This window comes from Rhinolophus sinicus, linkage group LG07 (genome assembly GCF_036562045.2).
Source record: "Rhinolophus sinicus isolate RSC01 linkage group LG07, ASM3656204v1, whole genome shotgun sequence".
Taxonomy (NCBI): domain Eukaryota; kingdom Metazoa; phylum Chordata; class Mammalia; order Chiroptera; family Rhinolophidae; genus Rhinolophus; species Rhinolophus sinicus.
Genome location: NC_133757.1, coordinates 102,817,121 through 102,837,379, shown reverse-complemented (window position 1 = coordinate 102,837,379; position 20,259 = coordinate 102,817,121). Strand labels below are relative to the sequence as shown.

The following is a 20,259-nucleotide window of genomic DNA, read 5'->3' as shown; positions in this document are numbered from 1 at the left end:
TCAAAGAAAGGCGGAAGGCGTGGTTACCTGGGTGGGCAGAGGAGAACACATTATTACATACTCGCATTGCCTGTACTCACTGATTTCATTTTGTTGTAACAAGTACGTGATGTTTTCATGCTACGTTTTCCCTAAATATATCACAATTATTAGCAATCAATTCTAGCTGGATTTATGCAGTTACATGATAGTGATTTCTTACAAATATCTGTTTCCATGGAAATGACGGGTTAAATATTGAGCCCTAGATTGCAACTTTGCCTTCCTTGGGTCTGTATCAATGAACACTGGCTCATGACCCATAATCAATATTTATGTAACCCACAGGACACATCTATATTTATAAAGGGAAAGGGAGATTTGGCAATTACGTGGTTGAATCAAATGAGAAAGCTTACCATGAGACTTGAATGTTCCATGCACCTTACTAATACCTTCATAGTTTTTATTTTGCTTAGTAGACAGTTATTTAGAAAGCAGACATCGAGAGCAAGATTTTAAACAATGTACCTTAAGTATCGGATTATTTTTAAGTCACCTTCGTTATGAATTTATGAAAGCAACATGCATATCCCTCACATGATGTTTTCTCCTCTGTAAGATAGGACTTCTCAAATTTTCCGGTGAATGCTATGGCAATGACTATGTTTAGAATCTTGAGAGCACAATAAAAGATGACTATTATGGTTAAACAGTCAAGTATTTTAACCAGATTGACAATGTATATCCTATCTATTATCAATTTAGGTCACTGTTACATACAGAAATGAAAATTGTACTAGAAAAATGTGTCAGAATTTTTTAAAAATTAAATTATTGTGATTTGTTTGTATTGGCCATATTTTCCCCAGAGAAGATCAAAATACCTAAAAATATACAAATTCCACTGATGTGAGAATTTAACTCTGCCCAATCCTACTAAGAATATTGTTACATTTTACTTTTTTAAAAACAATTTTTTATTAAACATCGATATCTTTTAACTCACTGATTTATCTTTAAGTACTTTCGAACAGTGTTCTTAATCTGTTCAAGTGCTAATAATTTAAATCATTCAATACATTTTCTTCTGGTAAAATGAAACAATTCATATGGGTGTTGGGTTTTTTGTTTGTTTTTTAATAAAATTATCTCAAGGATTATATGCCCCTGCAAAGAAAATACTATTAGTTAAACTAGCGTTTGCAATCCAGGTGTTCATTTTGATTTTTTTTCCTAAGCTTTTGGTGGCGCCCATCTTGTCCTGGGTACAGTTTGGTACCTGGGCTAATTGTTCAGCTTTCTGTATTGAGGGGATTAAAGCAGGTCAGCAGTTTCTAACCCAGTTTGTAACCCCAAGGGATTATTACTAAGAGCTCCCTGGATAAGCGTTTGTTATCTCAACAGAGAGATTCTCATTGCCTGGGGGCAGGTGAGGAGGAGTTGGTAGAGCTTAATTTTAAAATGTTCCCTGGAAGATTCTGATCCCTTCTCCTGAACTCACCCTCTACTCCAGGGAGGGTCACTGCAGTCAATGGTCCAAGATACTTTTAGTTTTAACTTTTGATGAAACACTGAATATATGAGAAAAAAATAGTCTCAGTATGTAACAAACTCCTCTATCTTCATTTTTGGTCTGTGAGAAACTATGCAAATTGATGTTTATAAAATTTCTATGATACTTTTTTTGATTTAGTAGGCAATGGTCATCCATCCTTCATGAGAAAGGATGCCAAACATTTAATGACAAATAAAACCCTAAGTAACAGATTCCAGACAGAAAGTTCTAAGTGGATAAGAGCCAAAAATGCTTCATTGTAAACTCAGTATCTACTTACACTCTTACCAACACTATAACCATTTCATAAGAGATTTAAATTCCTCTTTTTAAGAAAAAGAAATATTGTCTCTACCAAGGGTAGATAAACCTTCTCTTAAAAGGTCAGATAGTAAATATTTTAGGTGCTATAAGCCAGAAGTCAACATTGCGGTTATTATGTATGTGCCTATATAATTATTAAAATTTAACCATTTAAAAGTGTAAAAACCATTCTTTGCTCCTGGACCAGACAAAAACAGATGGTGGGCTGGATTTGACCCATGGGCTGCAGTTTGCCAACCTCTGATCTAGAGCTAACACACATGAAAAAACACGAGACCTCTGAATCTACCTCAAATCTTTTGTTGGTTTCCCTTCCTTTGAGTTTTCAGATGGTCCTTTCTAGAAGTCATAGTTCCTAAAGGGTGAGAAAAAAAAACAATTATAATTTCAAGAAAAACAAAACAAAACAACAACAACAAAAACCAAGAAGTCATGTACATATTAGATAAGTACCTGAATACTTGATTTAATTATCTCTATTACCTCTCCCATCAGCCCTGGAAAAAGTAATCATTGCATCAAATTACTGGGTTTGATTTCAGATTTTTTTAACTTTACTGGAACATAAATTTGGATTCAAAAAACTGAAAATATCTAAGACGATTAAGTCTATTAAAACAAACAAAAACACCTTCCTGAAAACAACTTATTTTGCCTAGAGTTGAGCAGGCCAAGGAACAAATTTAAAATAGATTGAAATACCTAAGTGCAACACAATATTTTGATTAGCCTTTCTCAGTTTTCCTAAAAGATCTGAGCTAAACATTGGGATTGCAATTTTAGTTTGAGATTTGAAAATAATGCATTGACACTGTTAGTGGATAAATACTGGAGTAAGTTCTTCTAGAAGGCTGTCAATCATCTTATGTTAAGAATATATATCTGTTTAGTATTGTTTTATCTGATTTACCTATAGCAGGGCAGGTATTCATTGATTTAGTTATTCATTCGTTCTTTAATTGATTTATTCATTCTTTCATTCTCTAGTTAAGCTTATTTTAAATGAGCATAGTCTAGTGTTTTAAGCACTGAGGATAGAAAAGTGAATGATATAATTCTTGCCTTCAAATAAAGTCTAGAGATATCAGAGTATGTATAGTCTTATTTTTTCTTGATTTTTCCTGCCTACAACTCAAATATGGAAAACAATTGAGCATATGCTGCTCTTCCAGGTTTGACATCAGTGTATCTAGCTGAATTTACTAATAACAAAATAATCATTATGGCTCAAATCAGCAAGTGCTTAGCTGTCAGCTCATAACCTGACTTTCGAAGTTGCCTCAAAGTTCCAAGCCTCAACTGCATAAGGAATAAAATAATACCTATCATATAAGGTTGTCACATGTTGAATAATATCTATATAGTGCTTAACACAGTTCCTGAAAAATAACTTTCATAAATGGTAGCTATTATTTTTATTTTACCCTAGAACAAAAATATTTCAACTTTTCCCTTCCCTAGCTCACCTGAAAGATATCAAGCTCTCCTTTAAATAACAGTAGTTCATTGAAGTTTATATACTATGCTAGTGTAAATGTTCCTTCATCAGTCTAGGATTCTGTAGAAACTGCTTCATTGTTATTTTCACTGACTTTCTCTTTTATTCATTCCATGCAGCTGGTACCAGTTCTTTGAATCTAAAATGCCTCTTAGCTGCTTTTCTCCTTTTATTCTGGCCCAGACCACTTTCCCCTTTACTACTATAATAGCCTCATAGCTGGCTTCTCTGTGTCTGACTTGTCCCACTCCTCTCCATTCTTCAGATTATAGGAAGAATATTACTTCCATTTGCTGTTTTTTCTGCTCAAGTTCTATTTTGTGTTCCTCCATTTCATTTAGTTCTTTTTCTGGAGTTTTCTTCTGTTCTTTTATTTGGGATGCATTTCTGTGTTTCCTCATTTTGCTGCCTCTCTGTGTTTGTTTCTATGTATGCGGTAGATCTGCTATGTCTCCCAGTCTTGGCCAGGTGGCCTTATGTAGTAGGTGCCCTTTGCAGCCCTGACACAGTATCTCTGGTCATATGCTCTGGGTGCTCCAGGAGTGTCCCTTGTGGGGGTTGTGTGTGCCCTCATTATAGTTGAGCCTTGGTTGCTATTGGCATTTCAGTAGGTGGGATTGACTCTCAGACTGATTGGCTGTGGGGTTTGGCCACATCAACAGTTTATGGATTGCTGTCCAGGGGCTTACCCCACTGAGTAGGATTTGCCCCAGCAGAGTCTGGTGCCTGTTGAGACCACCCTTTGTTTATGCTGCTTGTGGGGTTAATTGGGTGGTTCTCTGCTGTGGTCTGAAGCAACTTCTGGGGAGGGACCTCGGGGAGAGTCTTCTGTGCAGGCCCAGGCCACCCACTGCCTGTGACTGGCCAGGGAGTACCTGATAGCCGTTACAAAGCAATTCACAGTTGTTCACTTCCTTTGCTAAACCTGGAGGTACGTGGGAGAGGCCAGAACACTGTAAGGCCTGCTGCCACTGTCAGCTCCCTTAAGGTTCAGCTGCTGATAGAGCCTCCTGCAGTATGCAAGTTGGGTGAGACGGGGTCTCAGGGAGTCACTAGAGTGGGAGAATTGTGGTCTTAATGTAAATTGTGGTTTGGTGCCAAAGCTGAGCCTGGAACTACTTAGCAAAAGTCTCAGAGCACGCTGAGGCCAGTTGCTGCCTACCTGGTGCTTGCTGCATTCCTATAGTTTTCCAATAAAGAGTGAAATTTGGGCGGGGCTGGCTGCTTGGGGAGAAAGTGCTTCAGGTGTTGGGGGAGTTGGGTGGGGCTGGGTCCAAGCAAGTCAGCAGGGTCAGCAGGTTGGAGCAGCAGAACTCACCAGGCCAATCAGATTCAGATTTGGCTGTTTGGGGGAGGGCTCAACAGAGTAAAGATGGCGGCTGCCTGCTGGCTGCACAGCAACAGGACTCCACTTGGGGAAATGATGAGTGTCCTCTAGCCTTTGCCCTGAAGTCACATACCTCAGTCTGTTCCCACCTAAGCCTCCAACACCCCCCCCCCCACACACACACACACACACTCACTGTCCATCCCCTGGAGCCGAGGGTGAGGGCCTGGGAGCGAGTGAGTGTGTGCAGGCCTTTTAAGAGGATGTCTGGGTTTCCCACAGCCTTCTGTCCCACCTGGGTGGTCAGAATCCCCACTGTTACTCATTGCCAGATGTTATGGGGGCTTCTTTTCCTAGTACCAGTACTCTGGGCTGGGGAACCTGACATGGGGTTGAGGTCCCTCACTCCTCTGGGGGAACCTCTGCAGCCGAGATATCCCTCCTGATTTTCAACCACATGGAGGTTTGTAACCAGCCAGTTCTGTGTCTCTGCCCCGCTTACTAGTCTCAACATGGCTTCTTCGGTATATTTTTAGTTATAGGACTTCTGTTTGGCTAGACCTCAGATGGTTCTCTAAGTTGATAGTTCTGTAATTTAGTTGTAATTTTAATGTGTTCATGGAAGGACACAGGAGTAGTGTTTATCTCCTCCACCATCTTGGATCTCTCCTTCAAGTTCTGCTTTGGAATCAGTCTTACATTATATCTTTCAAATCCCCCTCCCTAAATTCCTGTTTGTTGTTTGAAAAAGCAATGTATGTTCTTAATAGTCATTTTATCAAAACAAAACAAAATAATGTCCCATGTTTTGCCATGTTTTAACCAGGTTTTCATAATCATGAGGCTATATAATTTCTATACCTTTCTGTACCCTTGCTCAAGTAGATGTTAATATATTAATGGTTATTTATATTATAAATGCTGTTTGATAATTCTGAAGTCCTTTTCTCTGTCATTTCAGTTGAGTGTTACAATGCCCTTTTGAAATAGGAAGGGTCTTTCTAGCTCAATATTTCCCCAGCTTTATTAAGATATTGACACATAACATTGTGTAAGTTTAAGGTGGACAAGTGTTAATTTGTTAATACATTTGTAAATAGCATTAGCTATCACCTCCCTCCTGTCACATTGTTACCACTTCCTTTTTGTTTTGAGAACATTTAGGATCTACTCTCAGCAATATTCAAGTATATGATACAATATTATTAGCTATAATCAACATATTAATCTTATAACTGGTTGTCTGTACCCTTTGAATAATAGTTCCCCATCTCCCCCACCCCCAATCCCTGGTTACCATAACTCTACACTCTTTTTCTCTGAGTTTGTCCTTATTAGATTCCACATACAAGTGAACTCAGTGCTTTTTAATTTAATTTTTTATTTTATTCTATTTAATTTTTTAATGATAAAGCTGAGCTTCCAAGTGGGTAAATGACTGTCCTGGGGAATTATACACAGGAAACTGAAGGGTCAGAACACTCCAACCCAACTCTTCTGGTGCCAGGTTTGCTGCTGCTTTTAAGATAAAAATAGGAGCTAATATACTACACATAAAACAATGAAGCCATATTAAGTTTTATACCCAGAAAATTTCTCAATACAAATAAACAAATTAATATACAGGTTTTAAAATAAGTAAACTAAATAGTTTTTAGGATCAGGACCTTTTTCTGTGGAAAGATCAGCCAGTTAGCCTGAAAGATGGAGGAAGGCACAGTACATTAGTTAATAAGCTTATTAGCATTTGAAGTATTCTTCCAGGTACAAGTAGATGTCCAGGTGTAAACCCCTTCACATACCTGCCAGTGAATTCTTATACAGGGCTCACCCACACCTGTACCATGTTTGGTGAGCAGCATGACACCTAGGTGATAAACCAGGTAATATCCGTATCTCAGGGTTTTTCTTTGATGACCTGAGGTATTCCCCCTCACCCCCCCCAAAAAAAAATCAAACTAGGTCTTTGTTTTCCTCACCCTCTGCAATTTTTGAGAATTGAAAAATCATAGAAACATATTCTTTTCTTAGCTGGGTCAAGAAGCAACTGTGCATATTAAAATGAGCACAAAAGGATAAATCAGAAAATCTGTATTCTTCCTCTTCACACATCAAGACCTAGTTATGTCCAACATTCACTAGACATTGGCGCTGTTCACAAGGAACACTGTCCTGTCGACTTTCAATAGCAAATGTTTCTCCTCAGTGTGTTGGAAAGTGATAGTTGGGGTGGATACTGTGCAGACAACAACAGGAAAACACAGTTAAAGAAAACTATAACTGGCCCAGTTCAGAGGGTGACATCTCAACAGACATGAGTACTTGCAGCTTTTCATTCACTACTTTGCCTCTTTGTTCATAAAAGAGGAAACAGTGGTTGCGGAGGGAGTGGGGGTGGTGTCTTTGTTTATGTCTAGCCAAATGGAGCACCTTTTTCTATATCAGAAGATGCCACTAAAGATGTTTCTACTCCAGGTAAAAGGTACACATTCTGAAGTATTTACTGTACCTGTTTATTACTGGGGCTTTCCTTTTATTGCATATTTTTATCTACTTGTCCTTCATTATTGAATCATGAAATATTAAATTGGTGCTTTATTGAAGGTCTTTGTGGTCAATCTTCGAATCACCCAAACATGGGGACCTTGCAGTCCAAATGTCCCAGTTGCTCTCAGCACTCCAGCCTCACTGGCCAGTTTTCCGTTCCTGAAGCACACTGAGCTTTTACATGTGTTAGGATGATGCCTCTGCTCAGAAGGCTCTTCTTTTCTTCACTCTCTCCATCCCTTCCCGTAAATGTCAATATGTCTCAGCTTTGACATGACAAAACAATGGTTACATCTTAAGGAAAGCCTTCTTTCACCTCCAAAATTGTACTTTTGCTTCATAGTACATACAGCAGTTCATGATGATATATTTCTACTATTTGATTAATATCTGTCTAACTAGAATCTAGCTATAACTATTATAACTATTGCTCAGGGGAAAGCCTCTCTCTCTCTCCCCTAGTACACACACACACACACACACACACACACACACAGAGACACAGAGGGTGCCAACAAAAAAATATATACACATTTTAAGAAAGGAAGAAAACTGTTAAAATTGCCCTGATGGTAACCACTTTGAGAACCTCATGTAATTGCAGAAGTCAAATGTGACTTGTATTCGTCTTTTGTTATCGGTATATACTATTACAGTTTTAATACAGGTTTTTTTTCTTTTCTTAAAAAATATATACATTTTCTTGGCACCCTCTGTAGATTTCTTCATTATTCTCATTTTATATATAAGGCAACTGAGGCTTCCATACTTTAAAACCCTGCCTCGAACCACTCAGCTGGGACTTGGACACAGATAGGCTTGGAAATGTTCATACTATATACCTCCTTCCAAAATAAAAGGGCCTATGACCTCCTTTCCAACGCCAACCAGTTTAGCATGGCGATAGACCACACATATGTGTGTGAGTACTTCCCATTTTTGTTTTTGTCTCCCTGGACTTTTCAAGTACTTGTGATTTGTCTATAACATTTTTAAAGGTGGTTTTTATTCACGAACCAGCACATCTACTACAGAAAATGAGAACCTCAGAAATTTTGAGCAGTTTATTGATTTTTAGAAGAGCTGTGACCCGATGTGCCCATAAGGTGAGTTAAGGATGAAGTATACACACACAAGGGTCAAAGCGAATTCATTTGTCTGATGAAGGTACTTGAAAAGGGCCCATTTGAAATGTTTGTGGATGTGTTTTGCAAATTTCAGCAAGTGCTAATGAGACTCACGTGACACCTGGACACAGTCAGAAAAAAATGCAATTGTATATTAAGAGTAATGTTACTTTGCCTGAATCCTTGTCATTCATGAGAATATTTACTATTACTATTTACAGTCCTTGGAAGAGTGAACCCATTGACTTGAAAGGACTGACCTTTACCAACTGCAAGAGGGTCCAAGCAGGAAGCTGTCCCTGCACTTAAAGGGCCTCCTTTCTCCTTGGCAGCTCCCTTGAACTAGATGGAGCCTCTCCTTCGGGATTCAGGGCTTAGTAAGGATCATTGCATTGGGCTGTTGAAAATTGAGAGGCCATGAATGCTTCACACCCACTCCGCAAAAGTCGTATACATTTTTAATATTTTATATGTCATACATAGTCTTATCTGTGTTTTAGAGCAGATTTTAACCTTCCTAATGGTTGTATACCACCCAGCATTTATGATGTTCTTACAAGTCATGGGAGGGACCATCCTAGGATTTACTGTCAAGACGACACCTGCAGACTGTCTTTTGTACAGCATGTGCTTTTGATAATGGTTTTTAAAGTCTCAGTTCCCCTTTGAGCTGTCACTGGTCAGGCTGATGGTTTGATGCATGCTGACCTTTTCTGCCTGACACCAGACCTCGGTTTAAGGCTCCTTTTTCAAGAGGCCTGTCTTCAGGCTCTCCTATTTCAGAACACCCGTTCCATACTTCCATGGGAAACTTTTCCCAAAAGCCAGCAGTCCTTGTCCTATAGTAAACTTACTTGAGAAGTGTGTCATAGCAGGAGCTCGCGGTCAGAATGAATTCAGTTTTTGTACATTCACATTTTGTAGTTACGGATTATTTCCTTAAGTATAGAGTTATGAGAAAATGCTGCCTGGATATTTCTGACAAGTTGTATACCTAGTTTAAAAAAAAAAAGTATATATATATATGGCAATTCCTAAGTTTGAAAACAAACTATGGACTTTTGCCAGTAATATTACTGATTTTTTGGTACAGACTTTGGAAACACATGGGGGAAATATATTTAACTTCTTCACTTTTTTTTGTTTTAAATTTTTATTTATTTTAAGTGTGTTTTTCCAGGACCCTTCAGCTCCAAGTCACGTAATTGTTTCAATCTAGTTGTGGAGGGCACATCTCACAGTGGCCCATGTGGGGATCGAACCAACAACCTTGTTGTTAAGAGCACCACACTCTAACCAACAGAGCTAACCAGCTGTAAACATGCACGCAGTTATGGAGTGCATGCTCTGTTCCAGGCAATTCAGTTAGGCACCAGAGATTAAAAAAACAAAATCCAAAATCCAAAACCACAAAACCCCACCATAATAAAAATACTTACTATCCTTTTGGGGAAGGATAATTCATGTAAATAAATTAACAGTTTAAATTCCAACAAATAACTATCTCTAAAAGTAAGTAGGAAATTAATTGCTACTGGGAAAATTTTTCATTTATACATACTTAACTTTTAAACATGGATTTTGTCTATGTACAAATGTGTAGAATCTGATTATTTGTTACTTTGTCCCAGGTGAGAATTTGTCTTTATTTTTAAAGCTCTTGGGGGGAGATAAAACTTGTTTTCGCTCTTTGAATTAATACATTCTACCAGCTAATGAACAAACTAAATGCACTTTTAGTGGACTTATTTTGATGCTGAATAAAAACTTCCAAGATTTTGTTATCATTCCTCTCCCTTTTTCTTCCACTTTCCATTTTCTCTTCCTCTTCTCTTTCCTCTATCATCTTCTTCTTCAGCTATGAAACTATTGCCAGTTAGATGGATTGGCCATTAACTGTGTGGAAGCACTATTTTAAGCCCTTACATAGATTAATCCTATCAGCCAGCATGACTCTAGGTAAGCACTGCTGTTCCTCTGTTTTACAGATGAGGGAACTGAAACACAGACAGGTACACGTCCAAGTTTATTGCAACTGCATTGGGGATTAGCTTAGTTGCTCGTGTTGTACACTGTTTGAGGAGAGACTATGTCTTATGCATGATATGGATGAAACCAAGTGTGTTTGTTTACCTAGGTTTACTTGTTAGCCAAAGAATGCCTTTTCGCCACACCCAACCTCATTTAGGCCAATTTAAAAATAAACCCTGTCTAAAAATTTTTACTGTCTGCTGACTTTATCATTGAGTAATGCACCAAGTAGAAAAATGTAATGCTTAACCAAAGCAGAGTAATTGAGTGCATAGATAACATGGGCTACTGCAAGTCATACTATTTGGAAATAGTGAGAGATTATTTTTGAATTATCCAAGAGATTTTTAAAATAATAATAGAAAGCAACAGAATGTAATAACACAAACTAGGGTATATGACGATAACAGTCCTAACAGTTGCCATATGGTGGATGAGCACTATTGAATTCATTTTAGTCCAATTTATCTATGACTTCATATGATATTTACTGGGGGAAAGTTTTAAATTATGTTTCTCACATTAGCCTGTAGTTTTCGTCTCACATATAAACTAAATATAATTTAAGTAATTGGAAATTACATAATTGCTTTGTGTAATGCAACAATTTAAACAAACTTTGATATATATATATATATATATTGGTATTACCACATCTCTGTGTTCTCTGGAGGCTAAAACAGTTGACAACATAAAGTCTGAACAAATAAAATTTATTTAGCATTTAGAAGAAAAGAATGGAGAATTGAGACACTGAAAAAACATTATTAACTTAAAATTTCTACCACTTTCAATAACCAATATTGCCTGAAATTAATTCTTTTGGGTATTACTCCTTTTGCACTGTAAATTCTCCTGCTCAGTTGAACTAATTCTCACTAAACTAATTCTCACTAAATTCTCACTAAAATGTTTGTAATATCTCCAAGTAGCTTTTCCTGTGAAAAAGGAAGATGAAGAATGGGTTACAAAAATAAGGAAAATGGATCCAGAAAGATTAGGTCATAAAGATATTCTTTGCCTCCTGAAGTCTTTGCTCAGATGTTAACTTCTCCATGATGATTATATTTAACATTGCAACCTGCTCTTTGCTCCTAGATCTCTACTCTGATCCCTTCATCTGGATCTACTTTCTTTTGTAGCACTTATCACTTCATTATAGATGATAAAATTTGAATATATGTTACATTTATTGCTTATTGATTGTTTCTGCCAGCTAAAATGTAAGCTCTATGAGGGCAGGGGAATTTATCTATTTTGTTCATTGACTTACTAAAAATGCTTAGAAAAGTGCCTGGGCATAATAGGTGCTCAAATATTTGTGGTAAAACTCCTATTCCCAGGGTGAGGGTGGGGCATGGTGGTGGAAAAAGAAATAACTAAAGGGTGACCCAAAGTTCCCAAAGATTTCTAAGATAAGTGTAAATAAGGAATCCTAAGTATTTGGAATAATTCACTGGAATTCAGTATGAAATTCTGAAGGGAAGATGATTATTTCCTTCCGCATACTACTGTTACATTTCTTTCTCAGCCTCCCTCCAAGGAGCACGTTGGGCTGATCAGTTCAGGAAGTAAAGCCTAAAAGATAAGAAAGCTTATTTTATTACAAAAAGAGAAAGGAGAGAAGAAATGGATTGACTCATAGTTAGGGGAATTCTACGGAAATGGCCATTCCTCTGTTTTATTTAGAGGAACCTTGTATTCTGTTTGTACCTCATTCATTTAATGATTGTTATGGATTGGCGAGTGTTTCCGAGAAATTTAGTTTATTACAGAAATTTATGTCATTTAATTTATCCCATTTGGAGGAAAACAAAATAAGGCACAGTGAGAGCATGAATTAATTTATACTTTATTATATATTTAATTAAAATGTAATTATGTTTTATTAGAATACCCGAAATTAGGGGCTTCAAAATTCCAATCTGTAAATCAATGCAGTTTCATTATAAAATGGTAGTGACAAAATGAGAAAAATTAGACAACCCATATCCTTCAAATCAGCAGTTCTATCTTCCAGAACCTATTCTACTTTTACACAGAAATATAATTATTAACTACAAATATATTCATAAGAACATTGTTTATACTTGTGAAAAAATAAAAGTAATATAAATATCTACTAAAACTTTAACATGTCTATACAATATATTTAATAACATGAAAAGATGTCCATCAAATAGTAAGTCAAAAGGAGATTTTAAAGTAGTATGATCTAGTGTGTGTTATCTATAAAAGTATATTCAAGCATGAACAACTTGAATGTAATATTAGCAGTGGGTATCTCAGGATAGTAGATAATTTTTTAAGTTTTTTTCTCTTTCCTATATAAACAGTCCTTGACTTAGGATGGTTTGATTTAAGATTTTTCAACTTTATGATGGTTTGAAAGCACTATGCATTTAGTAGCAACCAGACTTCAAATTTTGGATTTTGATCTTTTCTTGGGTGAGTGACATGCGGTACAATGCTCTCTCGTGATGCTGGGCCGTGGCCGTGAGCACAGCTCCCAGTCAGACACGTCATCGTCATCGCAAGGATAAGCCACCGATACTCTGCAGTGCACTTTGTTGCCAACATGTTTTGGATACTGTAGTCAATAAATTACACGAGACATTCAACACTTTATTACAAAATGGGCTTTGTGTTAGATGATTTTGTCTAACTGTGGGCTAAGGTCAGTGTTCTGAGCACATTCAACGTAGGCTAGGTTAGGTTTATTAAATGCATTTTCAACTTACAATATTTTCGACTTAATGATGAGTTTGTTGGGACATAACCCCATCATAAGTCAAGGAGCATCTGTACTTCGTAGTTTTATACAATTAGAAATTAGAATGTTCAAAGGTAAACTGGTGTTTATACATTATATTGTAATAATTTGGGGGTATTTCAATGGCTTTTGGTATCAAAAAGACCTGAAGTTTTGAAGATGTGTTCCTTTCACTTAATAGCTGTGTATATTCAGCAAAAGGGAGGAGAATTTTACACCTCATATATAGGTCTTTAATTTTTTGAATATGTTGACATGGCAAGTGCTGTGGTCATCAGTAATATTTATAGTGCTTCCACAGCTTAGAACGTCCTTCTGCACACTTTTCTTTTTACAACCGCGGTGGGTTATATTATTGCTCCCATTCTAGAAATGAGGGGGTCTGATGCTCATATGCTTTATGTGGTTTGTCCCAGTTCATTCAGCTAGTAATTATGGGCTCTGAAATTAAGATTTCCATGCCTACTAAATCATGTACTTCCCCCCACACACACACACCGCCCCATGCATTGTTATGAATAACTGCAGGCAAATCAGTGGTATACTCTGAAGAACACAGGGTTTGTAGAGACTGTCTCCATCCCACCTGGACCTAAGACATGCCACCATTTGGCACTGTTCCCTTGAGCAGACACTGGTGGCATTGCCATGAGCAGCAGCTGTGACAGCACAGCTTCCCAGGGAGAGAAAGCAAGTGTGGCCAGCCGTGGCTGCACTGAAGGAGTGATTTGAGCTACTAGGTTGAAAGTTCACCTAATGATAGTGGCTAGTTTCTCTTGTATTCTCCTGGCAGCATACAAAGGCGATGAATTAGACTGCAAGTCAGGGGCTGATATCCAAGCTCCATGTATTTTTGTGAGTTTAACATTGGAAAAAATATCTGGAAACTTGTCATTTCTCTTCTACAGCTGGTAATATTTTGAATGATGGATGTCTCCTCTCCTTTGGCCACTTGTTTGAGAAAGATAATCCAAAATCTATCAAATAAATGTAGTTATATAATTGTGACAACTGTTAAAAATAACTATTACGTCCTTTCATTAATACTGAGTATATTTTGAGCTACTGTATTTAGTAAGCTAAGGATATGTTAGAAGATTTTATCAGTCCACTTGGCACCTCAAACTTTAATATGTTTAAAACACAATTCTTGGTCTTACCGTCAGTCTACTTCCAACCGTCTTTCCCAATTTAACTACTGGTGACAACATCTATCCGGTTGCTCAGGCCAAACCCTCAGTGTCATCCTTGTGTCCTTTCTTTCTCTCACACCCTGTATCCAATCCATCAGCAAATCATGCTGAATTTGCCTTCAGAATATATCCAGATTTGGACCACTTCTCACTTCCTCTGCTGCTTCCACTCCCAATCAAGTTACCAGCCTTTTCCACCTGAATGTTGGCAGTAGTCCCCTAACTGGTCTCCTTGTGTCCTAGACTGTATTCTTAATGCAGTAGCTGATGCATCCCTTTAACCAGGTCAGTTCATCTCAGTAATCATGTCACAAGTGGCAGGCCCTTCCATCTCTTTCAAGTAAATGCCAGTCACCCAATGTCCATGCCACATTACCTCTCTGATCCATTCCTTTACAGCACCTCAGCCCGGCCTCTGTTCCAGCCACACTTGCCTCTGCTGATCCTCCAACACCCCAGGTTGCTCCCGTCTAGCCCTTTGCAGGTGCTCGTCCCTCTTCCCAGAACACACTTCCAGGTTGCTCATGGCTCACTTCCAAAACTCTTTCAGACTACTCAATTACTAGCTACTCAGCGAGGCTCCCAGCTATTGTAATTGAGCTTTCTACCCCTCTACCTGGACTAAGTTTTCTCCAAACTACTTAACATTATATATGTTACTTACTAGTTTTATGCCCCATCTGTCTTCCCTCCTAGAAAACATTTGTTCCAAGAGGTCAGATATTTTTGTTTATTTTACTAAACACTGTCTTTCCAGTACCTTCAACAATGCTTGGTATGTATAGGGACTCAACAAATATTTGCTAACTGTTTATTAAATCGAGTTATTTCTTTATTACATTTAATATCAGGTATTGTATTGGCTGTTAGAGTGCTTTATAAATGTTGGTCTTGCTAGAATATACTTCACTGTATTATTTTAATTTGGGGAAAAAACATGAAATAATTTCTTCCTTATCACTGACTTTTAGGTACATGACATCGATTTAAACAAATTTGCCAAAATCAAATCCTATTTCAGATACAAAACCGTTGTCTATACAATGATTGTAGCTATAGTACCTATTCTTTGATTTCAGCTTTTCCCCTTGTCTGTCTATCATTTTTGTTTTCCAGAAAAGAAGCACAATTAGATGAAGAAGGACAGTTTCTTGTCAGAATAATATATGATGATTCTAAAACTTATGATTTGGTTGCTGCTGCAAGTAAAGTCCTCAGTAAGTTGAATGTGACTTTCCTTCTTTGGTTAAGTTACACACAAAAGCCCAAGGAATGTGTGGTCTAAGATCACATTGGACAGTTATGAAGGTTGTGCACTGCACAACCCTGGTGGTGAGAATATCTGCATAAAATGTGAGGCTAAGTCTATGCTGAGTCCTACTTTTCCTTTCACAAGCTCTTTAGAGAACAGAGGAGCTCTCTGCCTCTCCCCACAGGAAGCCATGTATTGGGGAAGGAAAAAATAGTATTGATCCTTAATGTAATAAGTTAATAATGTAATAATAACTTAATGTTATGGTGTCAACAGCACAATAATTGCGTGAGTGTAGTATACAGAAAATATTATCGCCAGATCTCTTTTGCAATCATAAGTTTTGTTAGCTATTGGTAAAAGAATCAGGAAACTGAGATCTGTATGAGACAAAACTCATGCAAAGAAGGCAAAGTTAAAAGAAAGCTGCATGCAAAAAAATTATTCTCAAAGTAGTGTCTCTTATTCTCGTAGTGCTTAGTTTATAAATAGGCTATAGTTTGGATAGACTACAAAGAAGCTTTTTGGCTTTGCCAAATATAACCAGAAGAGCAAATACTATCTATTGCAGAATATAAGAATTAAAAAAAGAAAAACAAAAGAATGGTAAATTGTTAATAATAATAAGAGAAGTATCCAGCTTTGTTAGTAATCAGAATTGACACAAATATGAAATTTTTTTCATATAAATATAGAACTTTAAAAAATATCTAGTATTGTTAAGGATAAAGTTAAAGAGGAAATCATGCATATTTTGAATCTAATGGTAAAGAAAGCTTTCCTGGAGAAAAATTTTGCATCATCAGTCAAAGCCTTTAAAAAAAATGCTCAAATCCTTTAGGAATTTTTCCGAAATAAATTATTAGATCTATTTGCATTATGCTTTATGTGTGCTTTCATTTCAGAGTTACTTTTGTTGCATTCCTATGTTGAATAATATGGTGATTAAAACTTATATACAGAAAAAAAATCTTAAAGTTTTAGGAAATATTAATAATTGCATATTGACAAAAAAGCAAGATATTAGGCTGCATACTACATACAACAATCTTATTAATTATGTATATTTAAAGAAAAACATTTTGCACCAATATTATCATGTGTATTCTTGATGACTTTCAAGATTTTCCTGTGTTTTTCAGAAAAAAATGTTATGCATTAAATATATATCTAAAACAGCTCAAAATTAACTAAGTGGGTTTGTCATGGAAACTGAGAAACTGATTGCTTTCCTACAAGTACAAATTTACACTGTTAACATGTTAATATGATGTCTTCTCAGATTTCGTTGTATTTTCACAGCCAGAAAAATGTCTTTCTGTTTTTAGAAATTGTTAGACAACTGTTAATAAAGTTACATAGGTTTCAGGTGTACAATTCTGCAATACATCTTCTATATATCACGTTGTGTGTTCACCACCCAGAGTCTGTTCTCCTTCCATCAGAAAAGATGAAATGGTGCCATTTGCAGAAATTTTTTATGTGATCTATATTCACTGTCCACAAATATTAAGGATATGTAAATTTTTTTATGCACTTGTCTTCATTCTTCCCATTAATAATATATTATGGTTTTTTTTGTTTGTTTGTTTTTGTTGTCCTTTCAAACCTGTGAAATAGATCTCAACGCTGGAGAAATTCTCCAAATGTTTGGGAAGATGTTTTTTGTCTTTTGTCAAGAATCTGGTTATGATACAATCTTGCGTGTCCTGGGATCTAATGTCAGAGAATTTCTACAGGTAAGCGATTTTAGGTCTTGTAGTTAAAAGGTTTGAATTTGTGATTCTTAAACATAGCCTCTGGAATACTATTGTTCAGCCAGCTGGATGAGAGTATCTTGCTGCTAAAATGGAATTATAGTGCCATTTTTCCTAATTCACATAAAATGATAGGTATTAGATGGTCTTGAATACATTTTAGTATTTTTGTTTCAGGTTTTTTCTTTAACTTTTGGTTCCTGACAATAAATATGCAAGTTGTAAGTTAATGTTCTGTGAAAGACTCATCATGGCCTATTGTGATCTGTTTAACTGCCTTTTTAAAAATGGTTGGATGTGTTACTAGTTGTGGTTTTATGTTTTGGGTCTATAAAATGGTCTTATTTTAGGTACTCCTAGTTTACATAATTAACTAGTATATCAGTATCTATGAAGTTCTACCCAGAGCTTGTTGTTTAGGAGAAAGCATCATGGCTTTCAAGGTGCTATGCCACCAAAAGAAATCTGAGAACCATTACATATTAATTAATCTATCAAAAGGAAATAGGAGACCTTCCAAAGCAGTTCTGGTGAAATAAAAGCTAATGTCGCCAAAGGTCTTTGTCTTTTATTCTTGTTAAAATTACCTTAACAATTTTTTACTAGTAAAATACACATTAGATGAGAAGCTATTTTTGGATTGTCTGTCCTATTTTAAGCATAGAGACCCTCTTCTTGAAATGTGTTAACACTGAAAATTATGTGGTTGTTTGTAAAGGATATTTCTAAACTGGCTGCTGAAAGCAGCCAGATCTTGCTGGAAAATGATGTCAGTGCAATACTAGCTGAACTGAAGCCCAGTTTTGAGGGAATGTAAACGACTTTCAATCCAGCTGCATTATTGATTTAACAGCCAAAATAAGAACTTTAGTGTTTAATCAAAATGTCTCTTGTTTACACAGTGACATTTTTCTTATAAATTTAAAACAGCGTTAAATCAAGTTGGAAACTGGTTTGCAATCCCCTGCCATAGATTTACCAAACTACTGATGTCAAAAAAAACCTGCCACTTCCAAATGAAGTAGCTGCCAGGAGATATGTAAATTAAACTTTAACAGGCTGTATTTAAATGAATTATTTTAAATGGGTTAAAGTTGGGTATTCAAAAGTATTTTGTAATTTGGGACATTTCAATATATATTTCATATTTTAATACCTTTGTTGACTCCTGTCACTTTGTCAACAAAGTTTCAACTTGCAGTTCCTCAGTCTTAATTTTAACTTTCTCAATGGCTCCTTTACATAACAAAACAAATATTCAAGTAGTTTTACATTTTTTTTTTTTAAACTTTGACTTATTGTGACCAGCTCCTAAGTTGGTAGTGGTGCTAGCTATAAGAGAACAGGCAGCCTCTTGGCTTTTTTTCTCCATGTTCTAGAGCTGTGCTATTCAATAGCATAGCCACTAGCTCCATGTGGCTGCATTTTGAGAATTCTAACACTTTTCTTCGTTTGCCCTACACTTCCGTGGGAGAGTCTACTGTTATCTGGAGATTGGATGGTTTTCCTTCTCTCTTCATGACTCCTCCAATCTCTTGTCCATTCTATAACTCTAATGATCTTTAGGAACTGCAAATACATCTCATATCATTTTCTTGCTTAAACCCTTCATTGATTCCCCATCGCTCACTGGGAAATGTCAAAAATAATTAAAATGATTGAAACTGCTTACATCCCCTATTCTTGCTCTCTCTCCTCTGAGGTTTTGTACCTGCTCTTCCCTTTGTCTGGAACACTGTTCGTGTTCCTTTTCACCTAGGGAAATCTTGTTTATCCTGTAGGTCAATTTATCTCTTCCGGGAAGATGTTACCCCTCTCTCCAAGCTCTGCTCTTTCTGAGTCAGGGTAGTTGGTATTTCTTATGTCGTTACAATGCATCTATTTTCCCAGCCACAGTCTTTCTCACACTGTGTTATCATTTCCTGTTTGTTGGGCTGGAACGTAAATTTCATAAATCCAGAGACCATGTGTAATCTCTTAATGACGATATCTTCACAGATGCAATCTGTGTATCTGGGGATGAATGAATCTCTCTCTTTTTTTAATTAAGGTTTATTGTTTGTATAAAAATAGGAAGCAAATATGCCAATATCTGAAGGTTAGTTATTTTATTGAGGATAACAAGAACCCATTTTGGGTGAAACTATATAACTTAATTTAGTGATAAATCATGGACTGAAATATAGAATAGATAGCCACCCATTAGATGGATTTCCTTGAGTCAGGAGCTTCCACTAGGCCATATTTGATAAGCTAAGCTAATATAGGACCTCTGGGAATGGAAACCAAGTCAATCCACAGGCAGGGCTACCAATTCATTTTCAGTTGTGTTACATTATTATTACATTATGTGTTCTTTATCTCCCCAATAATTTTACAGAAGTAAAATGAAATGAAAATGAGCATTGATGGCTGCCAGGTTGACTACTGAAAAATAAATAAGCAATGTACATGCACACTTAGAGACCAGTTGGGATTTAAGTTATGGGCCCGTTTAAATATGCTTGGAATCTCAGTTGAATAATCAAACAAATATTCTGTCATAGTTTGCTGGAAACTCTCACTCTATCAACTAATTTTGGAAGGGTGGCAATTTCACCCATTCACTCACTTCATATACATGGGAGTTCCTCTGTTGGTGTGTCTGTCCAGCTTGCGATGGGATTCCCTTAAATTCATGAAGGTCCCAGGTTTGGGCTTCCAAAACACAACATGTTGATTTAGCCAGACCACCAGGAGCAATCTGGGATTGATGACCCATCTAAAATCTTTAAATGTTTGTACAAAGTGTTATTTTGAGAAATATGCGGATTTTCCTGAACAGCTGTGAAATTCTAATGCTTCCCTAAATTATTTATAATATTTCTTCAAAAAAATGCACCATTCATTTTAT

At 36.6% G+C, this 20,259-nt stretch overlaps 1 protein-coding gene across 2 annotated transcripts in view; it reads left to right on the top strand.

The window, feature by feature from the left end:
- GUCY1B1 (guanylate cyclase 1 soluble subunit beta 1) overlaps positions 1–20,259 on the top strand; it is a 42,698-nt gene that overhangs the window by 1,803 nt on the left and 20,636 nt on the right. For both annotated transcript variants that reach the window (XM_019733181.2, XM_074338400.1), the window contains exons 3-4: positions 15,474–15,574; positions 17,230–17,348. In XM_019733181.2, coding sequence (XP_019588740.1) covers positions 15,474–15,574; positions 17,230–17,348 — 220 coding nt within the window. The remainder of the gene's footprint in view (positions 1–15,473; positions 15,575–17,229; positions 17,349–20,259) is intronic.